This window comes from Schistocerca serialis, chromosome 2, assembly GCF_023864345.2.
Source record: "Schistocerca serialis cubense isolate TAMUIC-IGC-003099 chromosome 2, iqSchSeri2.2, whole genome shotgun sequence".
NCBI classification, from domain to species: domain Eukaryota; kingdom Metazoa; phylum Arthropoda; class Insecta; order Orthoptera; family Acrididae; genus Schistocerca; species Schistocerca serialis.
In genome coordinates this window covers 694,756,885-694,778,545 of record NC_064639.1, presented here as the reverse complement: position 1 = coordinate 694,778,545, position 21,661 = coordinate 694,756,885, and the positions used below count along the sequence as shown (strand labels likewise).

Sequence of the window (21,661 nt, the reverse complement as noted above, 5' to 3'; positions counted from 1 at the left end):
AAACAACAACAACAACTAGTGAATGGAGATCTAAAAAAATGAAAAACGAATGTTATGAGGATTCGAACTGTGGCTCCATGGTGGATGCGGGTTAGATGTTCTAGAAGTCTACTCAGTGAGCTATGACAGGTGCGTCCATTGATGAGAGATTAAATTGGAAGAAACACATTGATGATCTGCTGAAACATTTGAGTTCAGCTACTTATGCAATAAGGGTCATTGCAAATTTTGGTGATAAACATCTTAGTAAATTAGCTTACTATGCCTATTTTCACTCATTGCTTGCATATGGCATCATATTTTGGGATAATTCATCACTGAGGAATAAAGTATTTACTGCACAAAAGTGTGTAATCAGAATAATAGCTGGAGTCCACCCAAGATCATCCTGCAGACATTTATTTAAGGATCTAGGGATATTCGCAGTAGCTTCTCAGTATATATACTCTCTTATGAAATTTGTTATTAACAACCAAACCCAATTCAAAAGTAATAGCAGTGTGCATAACTACATTACTAGGAGAAAGGATGATCTTCACTATTCAAGATTAAATCTAACTTTGGCACAGAAAGGGGTGAATTATACTGCCACTAAAGTCTTTGGTCACTTACCAAATAGTATCAAAAGTCTGACAGATAACCAACAAGTATTTAAGAAGAAATTAAAAGAATTTCTGAATGACAACTCCTTCTACTCCGTAGAGGAATTTTTAGATATAAATTAAGAAAAAAAAACAAAAAAATTATAAAAAAAAAACAAAAAATTAAAAAAGTTGTTTTATTAACTTAATTATGTTGTTAAATTAACTTAATTATGTCATGTATTGGAAAATTTGACTTGTTCCACATCATTCCGAAATATCGTATTCATGATCCATGGAACTAGTATTAATCTAATCTAACCTGGTATGGTACTGTGGGGTGATACACATTCGTCTGTACTTTCTGATGCTCTGAATGATGTGAAGTGTTGCCAGTTGCTTGTTTTCATAATGTGTTTTCAAAATGCACCCGATCAGATACTAAATAATTTTACTACAGTATAGCGTTGTCTTTTGCCAAAGGCTTGTTTTTACTTGGTGCATATGAAAGTTTGTTTTCTGCCTTATGTTATGATTATGAATGTTTTAAGTTTTGAGAAGGACACTAGAAGATATTATGGACATTTCTTTTTTTTTTAAAAAAAAATGCATATTCGAGAAGATAAATCCATAAATACTTTAAAGAAAAAGAATTCCCATCCTGTCAAAGAGCAGACAGCAGGGTTAGATTTTTCCATTTATTTCATGATTCTCACTATTGTTCTTTGCATCGTAAATAGTTTGTGGTGAGATGATCAGTTGTCCAATAAAATGATCCTATATTTTAGGTCAGAACGTACATTAACATAATAGGCTACATGGTCATCAGGCATTCCACATGGCAGTATTTTTCTAGCACTGTCATTAAATAGCGCATGGTACTAACTCTTTCAAATTAACTGTGGGTCTATGTTGCCTGACTAAGGTTACCTTAGAGCCAGACTTCCAGAAATTTTATACTGACCACATTTATAATACCTGTGCCTGGTACTCCTCCTTGTTATTCCCCTTGATGTTACGGAAATTTAGTGCTGCTGGTACTGTTTTATTTTTATTTATTATCAGCTTGCTATGGCTGACCTAATTTGCAATACTACCCTGTGAGTCTTACAGTGTTCTCTGTCACATTACCACTGATTAAGGTGCTTGTGTCTTCTGGAGTTGAATACTTTTATGACAGGTTATCTTGGAGCCAGACAACCAGAATTTTGTACTGACCACAGTTACTCTAGCCGTGCCTGACATAGTATGCATATTTATGTCCTCTTCATAATTTCTCTTGATGTTATGGAAATTAGTGATACTGTTTTATTTTTATTAATTATCAGGTTGCTATGGCCGAACCAATCTAGAATACCACAGTACTTTGTGTCTTCTGTAGTGTTTTTACCCATCTTACCCTAATTAAGGTGTTTGTGTCATCTTCAGACTGAACACTTTTGTGGCAGTGCATGTTTAACGTCAGATCATGTTAAAATCAAAAAGAGAATTGGCCTTGTGGCGCATTCATATAATTATGACGTGTCGAATATTGTCAAATGATAAAAAAATAAAAAAAATAAACGCTTCAGTAACTGACGGTGTTACCACTCTTGTTAGTTTTTATTGTTCTTAAAATGTGATGTGGAATGTGGATGCAGACTCCAGCTGCTGTCCTTTTTTTGAAAAGCAAGGTACTCTGAGGAATAACTAAAACTGTTGACAACAGTGACACGCACGACATAAAATCATTACGCTCAAATATTGCTAACAGTCATCTCTCTAAATCAACGCGATGCTCACTTTAGTTAGTTACGCAAACTCTGGCAGCCACGCTACTCAACGTTTCTGGCAGCAATGGTTGCGAATACTGCCGCCCAGAATTCAGTACAAACTGTTTTGACGCGTCTGTCGCGTGACGCAATACTGCACACACATAAATCGGCCTTCAGCGGCGACTCACTTACAGACATCCAGAAATTTGTGTGGCTGCTCTACTACGCGGCCTTTAGAGCATCTCTTTACTCTTGTGCGAAGGCTGTCTGCGTCAGCTGTTCATACGCGAACAACAGAAAATGGTCCGACAAATTCGAATATATCTCGACAATCCTGTAGCGACGTATTACGGAGGAGATACCGTAACGGGGAAAGTAGTTGTCAAAACAGACGAAGAGGAAAAAATTCGCTGTAAGTAGTAAGAAGTAATTTTCTGCGATATGCATATATTTGATAGGTTACACAGTAAGGACTTGTCTATCAGTGATGTTCATTTCACATCGTAAATTACCTACAGGAAGGCTACGTAGATAGTAGGAAAATGTTAACCGCACAGAAAACAAGATTTTGAAAAGCAGTTGACGCTATCATCTTGAGTCTAGTTATGACAGGTGGCGTCGTTCTCCAGGCTAATGGAAGGATAGATTTAGATAACCAATGAGAGGTGAGAAAAGAGACAACATATTTTGGGCGCCGAAATTCAAATAATTCGGTGTTTTTGCCATGTCATTTTGAGTCCTCTTATAGCAGGTGGCATTGTTTTCCAGGCTAATGAAAGGATAGGTTTAGGTAACCAATGACAGGTGAGAAAAGAGGCGGCGTATTTTGAACGCCAAAATTCATATAATTCGGTGATTTTGCCATGTCATTTATGAATTTAAACTTTTGCTACCCAGCTTCGACAAACTCTTTTTCCGAACTGTTTGTCATGAAAGTTGTGGTAACACTCTAGTCTGTAGCGTAATTCGCTGTCTAGCTCGGTTGAAAATTGGCTGTTAGTTCGTAAAACCAATGAATGTTACGTTATGACAAACACCTCGGTTACATTTATGGACCAGTTACAAAAGTTATTCAGAAAAGAGTAAGCGGTTAAAGATTACGTACGTGTCACATTACTTTGAACTATCATACGACAAATTTATTTCTCTCGTTACGGCAGTTATCTTCGTGACTTCAACATAGCGCGCATTTCTTCTTGTTGCCAAATTCGCCCTTTCCATCCACGGTTTTTCAATCAAGTGCGTCACGGTTTGATAACATTAATCTTTGTCTGGAACTTAATACCAATCAAAAATTGAATAATTATCGGGAAATAGACGATTTATGAAACATCATTCAGTAATATTGTAGACTTTAAGCTGCAATACTATTTACAATATGCTTCTATGTTTTTCTTATCTCACGCTTTGTTCCACTACGTAAGTTAATTCACATCGTAATTAGAAATAGGCCTACAATAAATACAGAACTGTTCCATATTCTGGATTGTGCATTCTCATGGTCTGCTTTTGTTGCCCAGAGGGAAGGGCTAACGACACCAAATTATGACTGATAATATAAGAAAAAGACTACAATGTTGCTCTTGATATTGGATTATTGTGTCAGACAGAATTTGCAACTGATCGCTATAACTACCCCACACTTACTGTTTGACAACATCTTGAGCTAAAACAAAAATTACGCTGGATACCAGAAGCATGTTACATACCTATTATTCCAGCATTGCAATGAAAGTTTTTTATTACTGAGGGAGGTTGTGAAATAGTTGATACTTAACAGCTGGGCAGATCAACACAGTTTTCTCAACTGTGGTTGTGACAAGGCATCATGTGAAATGTTACTACATGCCTTCTCTGGCAACTACCTAGAACAGATGGTTTGGAATCTCACTTATAATGATAATGTATTAGATGTAATGGAAACAAATAGACCTGATCTCTTTGAGGATGTCTACATTAGAACTGGTATCAATGATGAGGTAATTGTAGCAACAATGATCACTAAAGTATGAAAGCTAACTAAAACAAGTAGAAAGATGTATGTATTCAGTAAATTGGATAAAGAAGCAGTAGTGTCACATCTGAATGAGAAACTTGGAACTTTTAGTTCAGAACAGAATCCTTTAGAGGAATGATGTTGACAAGTTTAAAAGAATGGTTGACCTTGTTATGAATAGATATGTACCCAATATAACATTTCTTAGTGGGAGGGACCTCCATGGTATAAAGGGTGTTGCAAAAAGGTACGGCCAAACTTTCAGGAAACATTCCTCCCACAAAATAAAGAAAAGAGGTTATGTGGACATGTGTTCGAAAAACGCTTAATTTCCATGTTAGAGGTCATTTTAATATCGTCAGTATGTACTGTACTTGCTCGATTCACCGCCAGTTGTCCCAATTGAAGGAAGGTAATGTTGATTTCGGTGCTTGTGTTGACATGCGACTCATTGCTCTACAGTACTAGCATCATGCACATCAGTACGTAGCATCAACAGGTTAGTGTTCATCACTAACGTGGTTTTGCAGTCAGTGCAATGTTTACAAATGCGGAGTTGGCAGATGCCCATTTGATGTATGGATTAGCACGGGGCAATAGCCGTGGCGCAGTACGTTTGTATCAAGACAGATTTCCAGAACGAAGGTGTCCTGACAGGAAGACGTTCGAAGCAACTGATCGGCATCTTAGGGAGCACGGAACATTCCAGCCTATGACTCGTGACTGGGGAAGACCTAGAACGACGAGGACGCCTGCAATGGATGAGGCAATTCTTCGTGCAGTTGACGATAACCCTAATGTCAGCATCAGAGACGTTGCTGCTGACAAGGTAACGTTGACCACGTCACTGTATGGAGAGTGCTACGGGAGAACCAGTTGTTTCCGTACCATGTACAGCGTGTGCAGGCACTATCAGCAGCTGATTGGCCTCCACGGGTACACCTCTGCAAATGGTTCATCCAACAATGTGTCAATCCTAATTTCAGTGCAAATGTTCTCTTTACGGATGAGGCTTCATTCCAATGTTATCAAGTTGTAAATTTTCACAATCAACATGTGTGGGCTGATGAGAATCCGCACGCAATTGTGCAATCACATCATCAACACAGATTTTCTGTGAACGTTTGGGCAGGCATTGTTGGTGATGTCTTGATTGGGCCCCATGTTCTTCCACCTACGCTCAATGGAGCACGTTATCGTGATTTCATATGGGATACTCTACCTGTGCTCCTAGAACATGTGCCTTTACAAGTACAACACAACATGTGGTTCATGCTCGATGGAGCTCCTGCACATTTCAGTCGAAGTGTTCGTACGCTTCTCAACAACAGATTCGGTGACCGATGGATTGGTAGAGGCATACCAATTCCATGGCCTCCATGCTCTCCTGACCTCAACCCTCTTGACTTTCATTTATGGGGGCATTTGAAAGCTCTTGTCTATGCAACCCCGGTACCAAATGTAGAGACTCTTCGTGCTCGTATTGTGGACAGCTGTGATACAATACGTCATTCTCCAGGGCTGTATCAGCGCATCAGGCATTCCATGTGACGGAGGGTGGATGCATGTATCCTCGCTAACGAAGGACATTTTGAACATTTCCTGTAACAAAGTGTTTGAAGTCACGCTGGTGCATTCTGTTGCTGTGTGTTTCCATTCCATGATTAATGTGATTTGAAGAGAAGTAATAAAATGAGCTCTAACATGGAAAGTAAGCGTTTTCGGACACATGTCCACATAATATATTTTCTTTCTTTGTGTGTGAGGAATGTTTCCCGAAAGTTTGGCCATACCTTTTTGTAACACCCTGTATAGTCACTGTAAAGAAACAGACACTACTGCATAACAGGTGTAAAATAAAGCAGAGCACTATTGGTAGATATCTTGAATGAAACACATTTTACTGTCAAGAAAGCAATGCCTAAAGCACTCAGTGACTACTGTAGCAGAATGTTGTTTTAAGTTTTTTCACAAAAACTGAATAAATCCTGGTCATATGTAAAGACTATTAGCGGCACCAAAGTATGCATCCAGTCACTCAATGACGTGTCAGAAACTGAAATTGAGAGCATTAAAGCAAAAGCAGTAATGCTCAACTCTGTTTACATATGTGCCCTTACAAAGCAATACCGAGGAGTGTTGCCCCATTGTAATTCTTGTACCACTGAAAAGATGAGTGAAATAGATATTAGTGTCAGTGGTGTCGACAAATAGTTGAAATTGATATAATTGAACAAAGCTCCTGCGCCCATTGGGATCCCTATCACATTCTATACTGAATTTGAAGCTGACTTAGCCCTCCTTGAACTATAATCTACAGCAGATGCCTCCAGTAGTTGGAAGAAAGCACAGGTTACACTCATTACAAGAAAGGCTGCAGAAGTAATCCTCAAAACCATCATCAGTATCCTTGACATCCTAATGTAGAATATTAGAACATTTTCTGAGCTCAGACATAATTATGTATCACAAATCGACTATCAGTCTGAAGTCAACCAACATGGATTTAAAAACATAGCTCATGTGACATGCATCTTGCAATTTTCTCACATGACACATTGGAAGCCATGGATGAAGGCAGTCAGGTAGATGCAACATTTCTAAAGTACCCAAAAGCATTTGAGTCAGTACCACATCAATGCTTATTATCAAAAGCAAGTGAATTTTGTGACTGCATTGAGGATTTCTTGATAGGGAGGATGCAGCAGGTTATGGTTGGATGGAGTCATCAACTAATGTAGAGGAAATTTCTGCTGTGCCCCAGGGAAGTGTGTTGGGATCCTTGCTGTTCATACTGTATATTAACGACCTCCTGGGCACTACTAATAGTAACCTCAGGTTTTTTGCAAACAATGCAATTAACTATAATGGAGTATTGTCTAAAAGAAACTCCGCAAATATTCAGTCAGATTGTGGTAAGGCCTCAAAGGCTTGCACAGTGTGGCATCTTGCTAGAAATGTTCAGAAATGTAAAATTGTGCACTTCACAAAAGGAAAACATGTAGTATCTTACAACTATAATATCAGTGAGTCACAGCTGGAATCAGTCAACTCATACAAATACCTGAGTATAACACTTTGTAGAGATATGAAATGGAATGCGCACGTAGGTTCAGTTGTAGATAAAGCGGATAGTAGACTTTGGTTTATTGGGAGAATACTGGGGAAATGCAGTCAGTCTGCAAAAGAGGCTGCATACAAGACACATATGCAACCTATACTAGAAGACTGCTCAAGCATGTTGGATCTGTATGGTAGGGAGGTTAGATGGAGTGGGTGGGGGCAGCACAAAAGAGGAGAAGTAAAAAGACTGTGAGTGCTGAAGCAGGAATACGGAAGGGGATACGTGGGCGTAGGACAATGACTAACAAAGGTTGAGGCCAGGAGGGTTATGAGAACATAGGATGTACTGCAGAGGGAGTTCCCACCTGCCCAATTCAGAAAAGCTGGTGTTGGTAGGAGGGATCCAGATGGCACAGGCTGTGAAGCAGTCATTAAAATGAAGTATTTTGTGTTTGTCACCACAAGGAGTCATCAAAAGAGTTCTGAGGTCACCAAACTATGTTTTTAGTCAACAATTTTTCATCAATAAAACATTATGACAAACTGTCTCTGTATAATGGCCACTTCACACCTTTACACATATACCCAAATTGGTACTTCGATGACAAAAAAGTGCTAAAAAGATTCTTAACATTCATGAAAAAACTTACTATGACTGCAAAAAGTTATGTAAAATTGGAAAGACTACAAATTCAGTAAAATATTTCTAATGACATTTTTACTTTTTTTAAGACAAAGATCATGAGCCAGGAATACCAATGAATTATGGTCAATGAGCAAAGTATTGAGAAAAAACGTGAAGCAAACAATTTTGTGTTAACCTTATATCATGCGTACTTATTTATTTGTTGTTTACCTGCGTCGATGTATATAAATGTGTTAAAGTATATAAAAAATGTCAAAACCTTACAGACCTATAGAACTCATTTTATATAAGCAGCACACCCAGTTGTAAAAGTGAAAAGAAGGGAACTCACAAAGCAGGCTCCATCAATCCTCATTCCACCATCCTCACCAAAAATTTTGACTGTTTTGCGCTGAAAGAGAATAGCAGAGAGACACTGATGGTGGAAGAGAGAGGAGAGACAGTGCCAGTGGGAAAGAAAGAGAGAGGAGGCAGTGATAGTGGGAGAGAGAAAGTGGCAGTGAAAGAGGAAAAGTGTTGGATGAAAACAATAGTACAGTGGTAAACAGAGAGGAAACAAGAATGGTCAGTGAAAGACAGTGGCAGAAAAAGAGAAAGAGAGATGGATGGAGATAGAAGCAGGGGGAACAAATGAGAGAGGAGACCATAGAAAAACAGAAAATACAGGCGATTGGAGACCAAAGATAGGTTTGCGGGGGGGTCTAGACTCTCCCAGATCAGCGAACATCAACACATGGATATAGGTGAGGGCACATTTTGGACCGAAGTTTTAAACACATGGGTATAGGGAAAAAATAGTTGGACCTTCTAGAATTTTTGAGGTGCTGTGGTATTGTGGAGACAGTGGCAATGGGAAAGAAAGTCAAAAGGAGACAGTGTAAGTGAGAGAGAAGACAGTGGCAGTTGGATACACTTTAAGTCAGTGGGAGAAAAAAGAGGCGGTGGGAGGTGGACAGTGGCAGTGAGAAGGAGATGCTGAGTGTGAAGGCTTAACTGCAAAGAGAGACTGGGTAAAATGGTTTAGGATGTTCTGTGTTAAAAGAGTGGAAATATATTTGCAAGCTAAAATTTTTGGTGAGGAAGACAGAATGAGGATTGAGGCATCTGGTTCCACACTTATCTGTCAGATCCTTTTTAAAGAGGGACATATTCTCCTTTTTTGTGCTCTGAGAGGAGCATTTTCCCACCGGTGTAATACGAATCTGAAGACATGGTGTATTTGGTCCAGAGTTGCCACTGGCCTAATGTTTTAGGACTGTTATCAGTTGAGCATAGGGAAACAAAAGACAGCAAAAAAGTCTATGGGTGTTCTACATCTACACACTTCCAACCTCTTTTTAACAAAACCCATCAACAATCAGGTCATTAAAGATGAAGCACAAGGTTCAATTGAACCAAGTGGGGATGGGAAATCAGTAGTGTCCTCCTCAATGTAACCAAACTGTTATTCACTTTAGGGAAATCACTTGAGGTTTGGGCTGTATAAATGCACTCTCTTGTTGAAATGTCATAAACTGCTACTTAGGTAGAGATTGTCTTTTTACATTACAGGTTATATGGCTTGCTTTTCAGTGAGGGTGTGCATGCAAGATTACAGATATGAGTAAACTGTGTGGCATATGAAGACATTTGAGAGAACAATAAAAAAGACTAGGAAGGCAACCATGCACATCCATCTAGTTGATGTGCAGTGCCCACAAATGTGACAGAACAGAGACATTATAATTTTCAATCTTCTGCTCTTTTTCTACTTTTTATAAACATAAAACCGTACAAACACCAATCCAAAATTGTGGTAACATTGGGTATATTGCTACAAGTATTTATGCACAACAATTCATTCCTTCAGTTTCTGTTATAATATTTGACAAATCAGTTATTTTATTGGCAAAAAGGCTAGAATGCAGATTCGCTTGATATTGTGATAACAAGTAGATCTTTCAGCATTAAGATAGTCTTATTATCTTAATCAGAAATAGCACCTCCTACATAAGGAAATAGGAGGAGCAAATTCACAGTGCAAGTACTATCAGCCATTTTCCCCGCAGAATCAGTACCACAGTCATTCACTATGCTCCATTTGTAATATTATAATATTATCAAGTTTTTCAGTTGCTTCTGGAAATTAGCTAATTGATGCTCACAGAATCACGTTGCCATTTTGTTTCCTTCTATATTCCCCTTACAGACAGTATGTTTACTACTGAAGTTGTGATGAAGCAAGCTGGGATTTCTTTACTTTCTCTCCTGCTTTGCCATCTGCCTCCTTAAATTTATTTTATTTTCATTTTTGCCTAATCACCATTAAAATACATGAGTATAATCTGCATTTCCATAAAAGAGAAAGGCTTGCCCTTAGTCTTAAAGAAAATAGCAGCAGGCCTAATTTTGTGCTTAGTTTTATGTATGTAATTAATTTACTAACTTATTTTGACCGTTCCTAGTTAATACTTCTATTATAGGATGAAATAAGTAATTGTTTTGTGATATTGTTGACTTACAGACAAATGTAAATTCTGTAATAATTATAAACATTTGGAAGAAAAAGTACTAGAAATCTTTAAGTATTTATTTGGCTCTATTTGAAAACTTGTTGGCAAAGCCAGCCCTTATTTAACTCCAAAACAATTACCAGATTTGTCAAAAGCATTGTTTGTATAACTATATCTGTTAATATCAGTATTTAAACAAATAATTTGGCCTAACCTTTGTGACAGAATGAACCGTTAAAAAGGAGGAATTTTTTGATGTATTCACTTAACTGAATGATTTATGTGTTAATTGTAATTTCTGTAATTTAAACACTGTACAATGTATAGTTTCAGTACCTATTATTGTGAGGATATGTAAAGGCCCTATTTTTGGTCCCAAGTCAGTCAGCCCACAGCCGAATTTCAAAGGGGAATTATGTACTGTTTCAAGTGACAACAATGCATCAACTTAACTGTGGAATTAGTGTAACACAAATAGACCATGTGTTAAAACAATGACAGTGTCTGTTCATTTTTTTTTTTTTTTAGAAGTAGTATCGCACATACCTTATTATTTTGCAAGAACTGTGAACTGTGTGGTTACGTATCTATGCTCATAGATGTTCAACAGCAAATTATTGTAGCAATATGCTGACTTTTGCCTGCAAGCTATTAATGAGGCTTATCATTTACCAATAGTGAACTGGCCATATAACTCTGTAATATTGGGGGTTGTGAACAGTGAAAGTAAAGAACTGTCAAACATAACTGTGCAACTGTTGGCTACATCACTTACTGTAGTCAGTGTTAAACTACCTCCCCCAACCTCCCCTCCCTCCCCCCCCCCCCCCCATTTTCAGCCAGTATAACAATGCAGTACATCGACACTGAGGACTATCAACGAAGAAAAAAAAAAGGCACATGAACATACGAAATATGCACTTATGAACCCATCATGAGACTGTATGCTACCTAGTTGTATTGAAGGGACATGATGCAATAAGAAAAGAAGTATATAAGCAGAGCAGAGATGAATGAGGAATCATTCTTGCAATGGTAACAGCTGCAAGTCCTCAATCAAAGCCAAGGCAATGTGGAGTCTCATAACAAATGAAACAAATCAAATACCTCATGAACATGAAAATACTACACTGACCCACAACAATTCCACAAGAGGTTGAAAATATTTTCAACAATTACTGTGAAAGTATTGTAAAGCAACTACTACAAAGTGTGAGCAGAACCATACCCACACCCAATAGACAAAACAAAATAAAAACTTCCGTAAACATCTGTGTTTTTCTGCGAAACTACAGCTGATAAATTATATTAAGCACAAAGAGCCTTAAAAACAAACTATCATCTGTAATTGATGACATTCCAGATTTGATCTTAAAGAACTGCATAACTAAATTAGCTGTACCTCTCTCTAATGTGTACAGCTCATTGTTGGTATCAGGTTCATTTCCTGATTGCATGAAAGTCGCCAGAGTTATCCCAATCTTTAAAAAAGGTGAGAAAAATAACATGGAATGCTATAAACCTGTATCATTATTATCGATGTTTATCAAACTTCTGGAGAGACTAATCTATCAAAAATTAATAAACTTTCTTGAAAAGAACCAAATTCTTTCAGTTTCCCAGCATGGCTTCAGGAAAAATAAATCCAACAACTGGATATATGAGTATATACACTCCACCATAGATGCTCTTGACAAAAAACAAAAAGTAATTGTGATTTTCCAAGATTTGTCAGAAGCATTTGACATCATAGACCACAATATTCTACTTGACAAATGACAGTTATGTGGCATCAAAGGCATCCCTCTGAAGTGGTTTAGATCATATATCTCAAACAGGTAACAGAAAGTGTCTATATTTAATATATTATCGTTATCACTTAGTAAATCTCTTAACTAATTTCCAAACTACCATGGATACTAAGTGTGTGAGCTGCAGTAGGAAAGTTAGTTCAGGGGTTACCTGCAGCTCTTGTGGCAGGTGGTTTCATTGGGGAAATTGTAGCGGCATGGGAATTGGGGAAGCAAATGAGACTCTTCCATTCTCTTGCAGGGTTTGCTCAAGAGATAGGATTATAGCTGAACAGGAGGAGAAAATTAGAGCCCTTCAGGCTGATTTGGACAGAGCGAGGGAGGAACTGAAGAGGTTAAGGGGGGAGGAGGGCAAACAGCAGTAGGAAGTGGTAGCTGGGAACGGGAGCCACAGAAAGAGGACAGTGTCTGACAGTTTCCCAATTGGCACAACCAATAGATTTGCCTTGCTACCACAGTTAAGTAAGGAAGAGGCTCCAATAGAAGTAGATGTAGTTAAGATGCAACAGAATTTCACTAGGAAAGCAACTGTTTCAAAAAAAGTAGAAAGTAAGAGGAAAGTTCTGTTGCTAGTTAGCAGCCATGGAAGAGGTGTGGGCCAGATTTTGCAGGAAAAATTAGGTGACAGGTACCAGGTCACAAACTTTTTCAAGCCAAGTGCAAGTCTTAGCCATGTGGTAGAGGATATAGGTTCCTTGTGCAAGGGATTCACAACGCAGGATCACACGATGGTAGTGGGTGGAGTGGGAAACAGTATTGATAGGGATCAGGGCTACAGCATTGAGTGCGACGTGGTGAAAATAGCCTCGGCAATGACCCATACCAATGTTGGGCTGGTGCCTGCTTTCGTGTGGCATGATCAGCCCCAGTTGAACCGCTCTGTCAGGAGGGTAAATATGGAGTTGGATCAGTTGCGTAGGGCGGCCACTCTGTCTGACATTGGATTGGTTCCTGTCGAGGCTATTGATAGGGGGGATTTCACAAGGCTTGGCCTACATCTCAATACGAAAGGGAAGGGTAAACTGGCAGGATTGTTAGTGAAATCCATAAGAGGGGACACTAGTACTCATGGATGTACCTTTTTTTTAGACTAATATCAGTGTCCAATGAGAATTTCAGGCAGGCAAGTGCTAAAGAGGTCCAAAACTCACAATAGGAAAGTAAATAAAAATGTTACCATATTTAACCAAAATATTGATGGATTAAAGAAAAAAGTTGATTCTCACAATAGTAAAGTAAAAAATAATGTTACCCTTTTTCACCAAAATATTCCATGATTGGAGAATAAAGTAGATGAGCTCCTGGTTTGTTTAGATGACATTGAATCTGAGAATGTGATAGATATACTATGCCTGTCTGAGCATCACATTGTGTCTGATATGAAAAAGGTAAATATCAGTGGTTATAAACTAGCTGCACGTATGAGTAGAGAGAATAAGGAGGGAGGAGGATTTGCCACATATGTCAAAAGTTATCACTGTGTAGAAAGCTTAGATACAAAAAAAGTTTTGTCTAGAGCAACATATAGAAGCATGTGCCTGTCAACTTAAACTGAAGTAGGGCTCTTTTATAATTGTAACAGTATATAGGCCCCCTTCAGGAAACTTTCATTTATTCCTGGAAAACTTGGATGCCTTGTTGTGCTATCTGTCAGCTAGGGGAAAACAAAATATTATTTGTGGGGACTTCAATGTTGATTCACTGAAAGAGTGTAATAGGAAGAATGACCTGGAAGTCTTGCTCGGTTCTTTCAATTTGACATCCGTCATTAATTTTCCTACTCGGGTAGTAAAGGACAGCAGCACATTGATAGATAACACTTTCATAGACCAAGATAGGTTTAAAAACATAAATTCTTGTCCTGTTGAGAATGGGCTTAATGGGCTTTCTGATCATGATGCTCAGCTAGTTACAGTATATGATATAGCTCCATTCAGTAATTCAAAACTACCCTCCAAAGTTGTGCATTCAATTAGTGACTCAACAACCAGAAATTTCTCAGAAAACCTTCAGCAGTTAGACTGGGATTAGGTGTACAAGGAACCCGATGCTAATTTAACATATAACGTATTTCATGATACACTTGTAAGAGAATTTGAAAACTGTTTCCCCAAGAAAGTAGTTAAATCTAATTATAAGAAACTATGCAAAAAACCTTGGCTTACTAAAGGAATAAAAATATCTTGTAACCACAAAAGGGAACTGTATCTAACAACAAGAAAGAGTAATGACCCAGAAACAGCCAAATATTATAAAAACTACCGTGCTACATTAACAAAGGTTATTAAAAAGTCCAGAAGCATGTGCATCATGTCTGAGATTAATACCTCTGATAACAAAATCAAAACAATTTGGAATATTATTACAAGGGAGACAGGACAACCGAGAGTAGAGGATGACAGCATCACCTTCAAAGTGAATGAAAACTTGTTAAACAACAAGCCGGAAGTCAAAAACATTTTGAATAATCATTTTTTAACTGTTGTAGAAAAAATAGGATCTAAATGTTCATTAGAAGAAGCAAGGCAGTTAATGGAAGATGCCTTACCCACACCATTTGATACAATTTAAATTCCACCCACCTCTCCATTTGAAATTAGGAATATAATAAACTCTCTCAAGAATAAAAGCTCACATGGAATTGATGGCATTTCCAGCAGGATAATAAAAGCTTGTTCCCAAGAAAGGGATTCTTAGCCACATATGTAATAGCTCTCTGAAGTAGGGTATTTTCCCAGACAGACTGAAGTATGCCATTGTTACACCACTGCATAAAAAAGGGGATACGTCTGATGTCAACAACTACCGCCCAATTTCTCTTCTGACTGCCTTATCCAAAATTCTTGAAAAAGTAATGTATTGTAGAGTAGCTTCACACCTTTGTAAAAATAAAGTTTTAACAAAATGTCAGTTTGGCTTCCAGAAGGGTTTTTCAACAGAAAATGCTATATATACTTTCACTAATGAAATATTAAATGCTCTGAGTAACCGGAAGTCACCCGTTGGGATTTTTTGTGATCTATCAAAGGCTTTTGATTGTGTAAACCATGGAATACTTCTAGATAAGCTCAAGTACTGTGGTATGAATGGGACAGTGCTCGAATGGTTTAAATCGTACCTAACTGGAAGAGTGCAGAAAGTTGAAATAAACAGTTCACATAATATGCAAAAAACTGGTGATTTCTCAAACTCGAGAACAATCAAGAATGGGGTGCCACAAGGTTCGGTCTTGGGTCCTCTGCTGTTCTTAATATATATTAATGACTTGCCATTCTATATTCACTAAGATGCAAAGCTGTTACTTTTTGCCGATGATACAAGTGTAGCTATCACACCCGACAGACAAGAATTAACTGGTGAAATTGTAAACGATGTTTTTCAGAAAATCATTAAGTGGATCTCTGCAAATGGGCTCTCATTAAACTTTGACAAAACACAGTATATACAGTTCCACACGGTAAATGGAATGACCCCATTAATAAATATAGGCTCTGATCAGAAATTGGTAGCTAAGGTGAAATATTCAAAATTTCTAGGTGTGTGCATTGATGAGGGATTGAACTGGGGGGAAAAAAAACGCTGAGGATCTGCTGAAACATTTGAGTTCAGCTACTTATGCTATTAGGGTCATTGCAAATTTTGGTGATATACATCTGAGTAAATTAGCTAACCACGCCTGTTTTCATTCTCTGCTTTCGTATGGCATCATATTCTGGGGAAACTCATCATTGAGTAAAAGAGTGTTCATTGCAAAAAAGTGTGTAATCAGAATAATTGCTGGAGCTCATCCAAGATCATCTTGCAGACACTTATATAAAGAGCTATAAATCTTCACTGTAGCCTCACAATATATATATTCACTTATGAAATTTGTTAATAACAATCCAAACGAATTCAAAAGTAATAGCAGTGTACATGGCTACCACACTAGGAGAAAGGATGATCTTCACTACTCAAGGTTAAATCTAACTTTGGCTCAGAAGGGGGTAAATTATGCTGCCACAAAAGTCTTTGGTCACTTACCAAATAGCATCAAAAGTCTGACAGATAGCCACATAGCATTTAAAAGGAAATTAAAAGAATTTCATAATGGCAACTCCTTCTACTCATTAGATTAATTTTTGGCTGTAGTAAGTGGGTAATTTCCCAACTTCCACCAAAAATAAATAAATAAATAAATATTGAGTGTCATGTAATATTTTGTCTAATGTAATATCTTGTATAGACACCTTTTATTAACCTGACACATTCCACATCATTACTAATCTAATCTACTCTAATCTAAAGTACGAGTAACGTGCAATGGTCATGGACGTATTGAAACTTATACTCTATGGTAGTGTCACACACGGTGTACCCCAGGGTTCAGTATTTGGACTATTCTGTTCCTTCTTCATATTAACAACTTATCATTGAATACCAGTGCCACTACAAGTACACTCCTTGCAGATGATGCCAGAGTACTTGTTACCAGTAGAAATGACCGTGATCTGCAAGAGGCTATAACTGAAAGTGTAGATGAAATGGGTGATTCATTTGACAGAAAAATCTGATAGTAAATACAAAGCGAACCACCTTCCTAAACTTCCAACTGAGAATCACAAAATTTATGCCTGATGTGGAACTATGTGACTCTGCAATGCCCCCCACATCAGAAACAAGACTTTTTGGCCTTTGTATCCATATCAACTTAAAGTGGGAAACACTGTTTGCTGTATGCAATTTCATCATGTAATGCAGTATGGTATCATATTCTGGGGAGACTCCACACATAGTAAAGCCCTCACCCAGAAAAGAGCTGTGAGAATAATGAACAGGGCAAAGCCAAATGACAGCTGTAGACCTTTCTTCCAAAGTTCTCTTATTCTTCCTCTTGGCAGTCTCTACATATTAAAAACATGTAAATTTATAAAAAGTAATATTACTAAATTCAACAAAAATGTGAATGTTCATGATCAAGGCAAAAAACAAAACTCTATATTCAAAATATGTGTACCTCCCCCTTCAAGAACTCACCATTTAGGCAAGGCATCCATCTATACAACAGTCTTCACAAGAAATAAGGAACACGAAGTATCTGCCTTTGTTCAATAAGACTCTGAAATCTTTCTACTTAATAAATAAATAAATAATAAATGGTTTATTTGTCCATAATAATTTAACCGTCGTGGTCATAGTCAGTTTACAAACACAAGGACATTAAAAAAGGTTTAGAAGTAAAGATAGATTACAGACAATAACATTAAAAATCATTGATGGAGTACAAACATTTATCAATTAACAGTTGCTTTAATTTTGCCTTAAATATGTTTCCTATAAACAATTTTATAATATTTGGCAATGTGTTATAAAAATGTCTTCCAGTAGGAAATAAACTATGATCTGTAGCTCCTTTATTACTGAATTTTATGGTAATCCTCTCTTTTTCTTGTATTATAATTACAGATGTCACTATTGATTAAACCATACTCCGTATTTTCTTTTACAAACAGTATAGTTCTGAGAACATACAATGAATACACCTGTGGTGCCTCTGGCATGAAACACCATGTCTTTGGAGCTGATGTTCTTTGACTTCATTTTGCTTTGCTTTGTCTATGTCTCGCTGTGCTCTGTGTTTGACAGCCATTTCTGTATTCACCTTGTTCAGTGTTAAAATACATGTTCATTTGACTGCAAAAGTGTGTTATTATGGATCTATGCCACTTAATACCCACAGTGGTGACCCCGACATCGTTGTCTTGTGTTCAGAAATTATTTTGTGCTTCTTTTCATCATTAACAGACTACTATGCAGCAACGCCTGCTTCACAGACAGTGCACGCTGTTTAGTGAATGGTAATCGAGTAAACGACGTTGTGTTTCACCCCTCAGCTAAGCAGTCGCCTTCGGGTTGGTTTGATGTGCCGACAAAATTCAAGAACTGTAATTTGAATGTTCATGCACATGGGACTGCACATTCTTATATGCCTGACATCATTACACTCCCCCCCTCCCCCCCTCCTCCCCCGCCTCCCCCCTGCACTCTGTCTCGGCGACACCAGTCACCTCAACTGCTCAACTGCACTAGTTTCCACGACCATTGCTCCATGGCCACACCACAACCGCTTTACGCCCGCTCTCATAACGGCACCATCTATTTCATCCATGCTGGTTTCTGGAACAGCCCTCCCTTGGCTGCATTGCGACCGCCTTCCACCTGCTGTTGCAACAGCACTAGCTGTTACACCCGCGACACGTCTGCCTCCAGGCCTGCAGTTGGGACACATTGTACCGTCGGTTGCACAGGCTCCCTCCACACCATGTGCTGCTTGCAGCCGCTCCCCCACGCACACCTTGAATGACACATCATCCACCACTATTGCACTCCCAGCATTGGGGGCTTCCTACACCGGTCACACAGATCTTCACCTCCCAGTGCTCAACATGTGGTACCGGGCAGATATCCACCAAATCACCCCTGATGAGCGCCTCGATGACTGCACCCCTTTGCAGCTTTGGCGGTGCCTTCATGCATTAATTGACAACCAAGCTCTACCAGACGCCATGCTGTGGACCTTGTGGATGGTCAAGCTTCCATTGGACCTACAACTTCATCTACTTTCTCTCGTAGTGGACACTGTCAATGTTCTTCTATGCATGGCCGATCAGGCCTATGCAATCATTCGTCACTGGCATCGCCTGTCACAGATGACATCGCCTTCACCTTCAGTTGGCATGCCTGCACCTTCAGTTCTCCATCCTACTGGTAGGGGCCAGCTTGTGCACCTCAGCAGCTCAGCGGCCTGCCAGGAGATGCCTCCTGGTGGCCTACAGAAGGTACTGCCTGCAACCTCCAAACAGCAGTCGACCTCGCCCGAGCAGCAGCCTGAGTGGTCTCAGGCAATGATCCAGTCTGCTGCGTCCCCCACCCACTCTGCACCACCTCGCCTCGAAGCTTACCTACTATGCTGGTACCATGCAACCTATGGGGATGCCGCTCAGAACTGTTGCGCACATTGTGCATACCCAAACGATTCTGGTAGGCACATTTAGGTATCACATCCCGCCACGATCATCGACGGTGCCTACCTTCCGACGCTGCACCACTTGTTTCAGCAGCACAGTGCCTTTACATCATGGACCTACTATTGGGCAAGCGCTTTCTCATCAACATTGGCGCTGATGTCAGCATTATACCGGCCAAGCTAACACTTTCTCCTGTTGGCTTCAGGCATGCATGCTCTGACCATTGGATAGCAACTGGTCTTATCTATCCACCTTGTGCCTAAGAAGGACAGCTTGCTATGCATGTGTGGGGACTACAGGTCCCTTAATGCTAGGACAATAATTGGTAACTATCCCAGTCCTTGTATCCAGGATTTCACTCAATTAGTTCTCCTTTCGAAGGCATACCACCAAATTCCCATGCGCCCACCAAGTATTCCAAAGATGGCCATCATCGCACCCTTCAGCCTATTCGAATACTGTTACATGCCTTACGGCTTGAAAAACGCTCCACAGATGTGGAAACATTTCATTGATTCCATTTTGCTACCTCTGCCTTTGCTTTTGCCTACTTGGATGACATCCTGATCTTTTCCTCGTCTGCCAAGGAATGCGAATTTCATCTTGATGCAGTTCATATGGCCTTCACGGCCAATTGTGTGGTTATCAAATGGTTCAAATGGCTCTGGGCACTGTGAGACTTAACATCTGAGGTCATTAGTCCCCTAGAACTTAGAACTACTTAAACCTAACTAACCTAAGGACATCACACACATCCATGCCCAAGGCAGGATTCGAACCTGCGATCGTAGCAGTCGCACGGTTCCGTGCTGCAGCGCCTAGAACCGCGTGGCCACCGCGATCGGCTGTGTGGTTATCAGCCATGACAAATCTCAACTCTGTTCTACATCAGTTACATTCCTTCGCCATACGGTCTCGGCCAACAGCCTCCGACCAACAGAGTCTCATGTCGAAACCGTTCTCGCAGTGCCTCTTCCTGAGGATTACACTCAACTGCAGCATTTTCTGGATATGGTAAACTTTTATCGACGCCATATCCCCCAGGCTGCCTCCATCCAGTCGACCCTTACTTTTGCCCTCTCAGGTGAAAATACCATGGGAAAGCGAAAGTTGGACTGGACTAAGCCCATGATCAATGCTTTCGACAGTCTGAAATTGGCCATCATGAAAGCAGTCACTCTGGCCCACCCTGACCACAAGGCCTATTACCAACGCTAGTGAGACAGCTGTGGGTGTTGTCTTACAACAGCACACTGCGGACTCCATGCAGTCGTTCTGTTTCTTTTTGAAAAACTAACCAGGAGACAGTGTAAATGGTTGGCCGTTGAAAGTGAGCTTCTTGTAGTTTATGAGGCAGTAAAACACTTCAGAAGTGATGTGGAAGGGTGTCCTTTCACCATCTACTCGCACCATAAATCTCTCATTGATGCAATACGCAACACGGTGAAGGATCTCCCGCTGCGCCACTTCCAGCACGTGGACTTTATTTGCCAACATTCTTTGGATGCTTGTTACATCCGTGGTGCAGAAAATGTTGTAGCTGACTATCTATTTCATTTCTCAGTGATCTCCACACCCTTGAACTTGGATGAACTCGCACAACTTCAGACTGAAGATGCAGACACACAGCGACTGGTTTCAGACGATGAGTCTTCGTTCACCATCAGACCTCTTATCCTGCATGGGTCGTCGACCCTGTCCTCTGTGACATTTCTACTGGTTGCTCCCACCCCTTGGTGCTGTCCACCCTTCGGCATGGGATCTTCGATGCTTTACAACCTGGCCCACCCAGAACACAGGCAATGACAAGACTAGCCACTGAAAGTTTCGTCTGGCCAGGTGTGCAGCATGACTGCCACTCCTGGACACACGCTTGTGTTTCTTGCCAATAAAGTAAAGTGGGCAAACGTGCACAGCCTCCTTTAGGACAGTTCAACGTCCCCAAGGGCCACCTGCAGCACGTACACATTGACGTGGTCAGTTCTCTCCCCCCTTCCAAGGGGTACAAATACATTTTGTCTATGAGCGACCACATAACCCACTTGGTTGAGGCAGTTCCTCTGGTAAACATTACAGCAGAGACTATAGCTCACACTTTCTTATTGGCATGGGTAGCGAGATTTGGCTGCCCCCTTTCACTTACTACGGACCAGAAATGACAATTCGAGTCCACAATTTTTGCTCGACTGTGTAATCTGTGCAGAACAGCAAAATTCCACACAACGGCCTGTCATCTGCAGGTGAACAGCCCGTTTGAGCGATGGCACAGAATTCTAAAAGCTGCACTCATGTGCCATGATGGGCTTTGTTC

At 39.7% G+C, this 21,661-nt stretch overlaps 1 protein-coding gene across 2 annotated transcripts in view; it reads left to right on the top strand.

Moving 5' to 3' along the window:
- The first annotated feature begins 2,170 nt into the window (after positions 1–2,170).
- The window catches only part of LOC126457842 (arrestin domain-containing protein 17-like), a 177,276-nt gene continuing 157,785 nt past the window's right edge, over positions 2,171–21,661 (top strand). The window contains exon 1 of one of the 2 annotated variants that reach the window (XM_050094482.1): positions 2,171–2,254. In XM_050094482.1, coding sequence (XP_049950439.1) covers positions 2,203–2,254 — 52 coding nt within the window. In that variant the 5' untranslated portion in view covers positions 2,171–2,202. Of the gene's footprint in view, positions 2,255–2,390; positions 2,748–21,661 lie in introns of those variants that run through there. The other variant, XM_050094481.1, reaches the window with a different exon arrangement.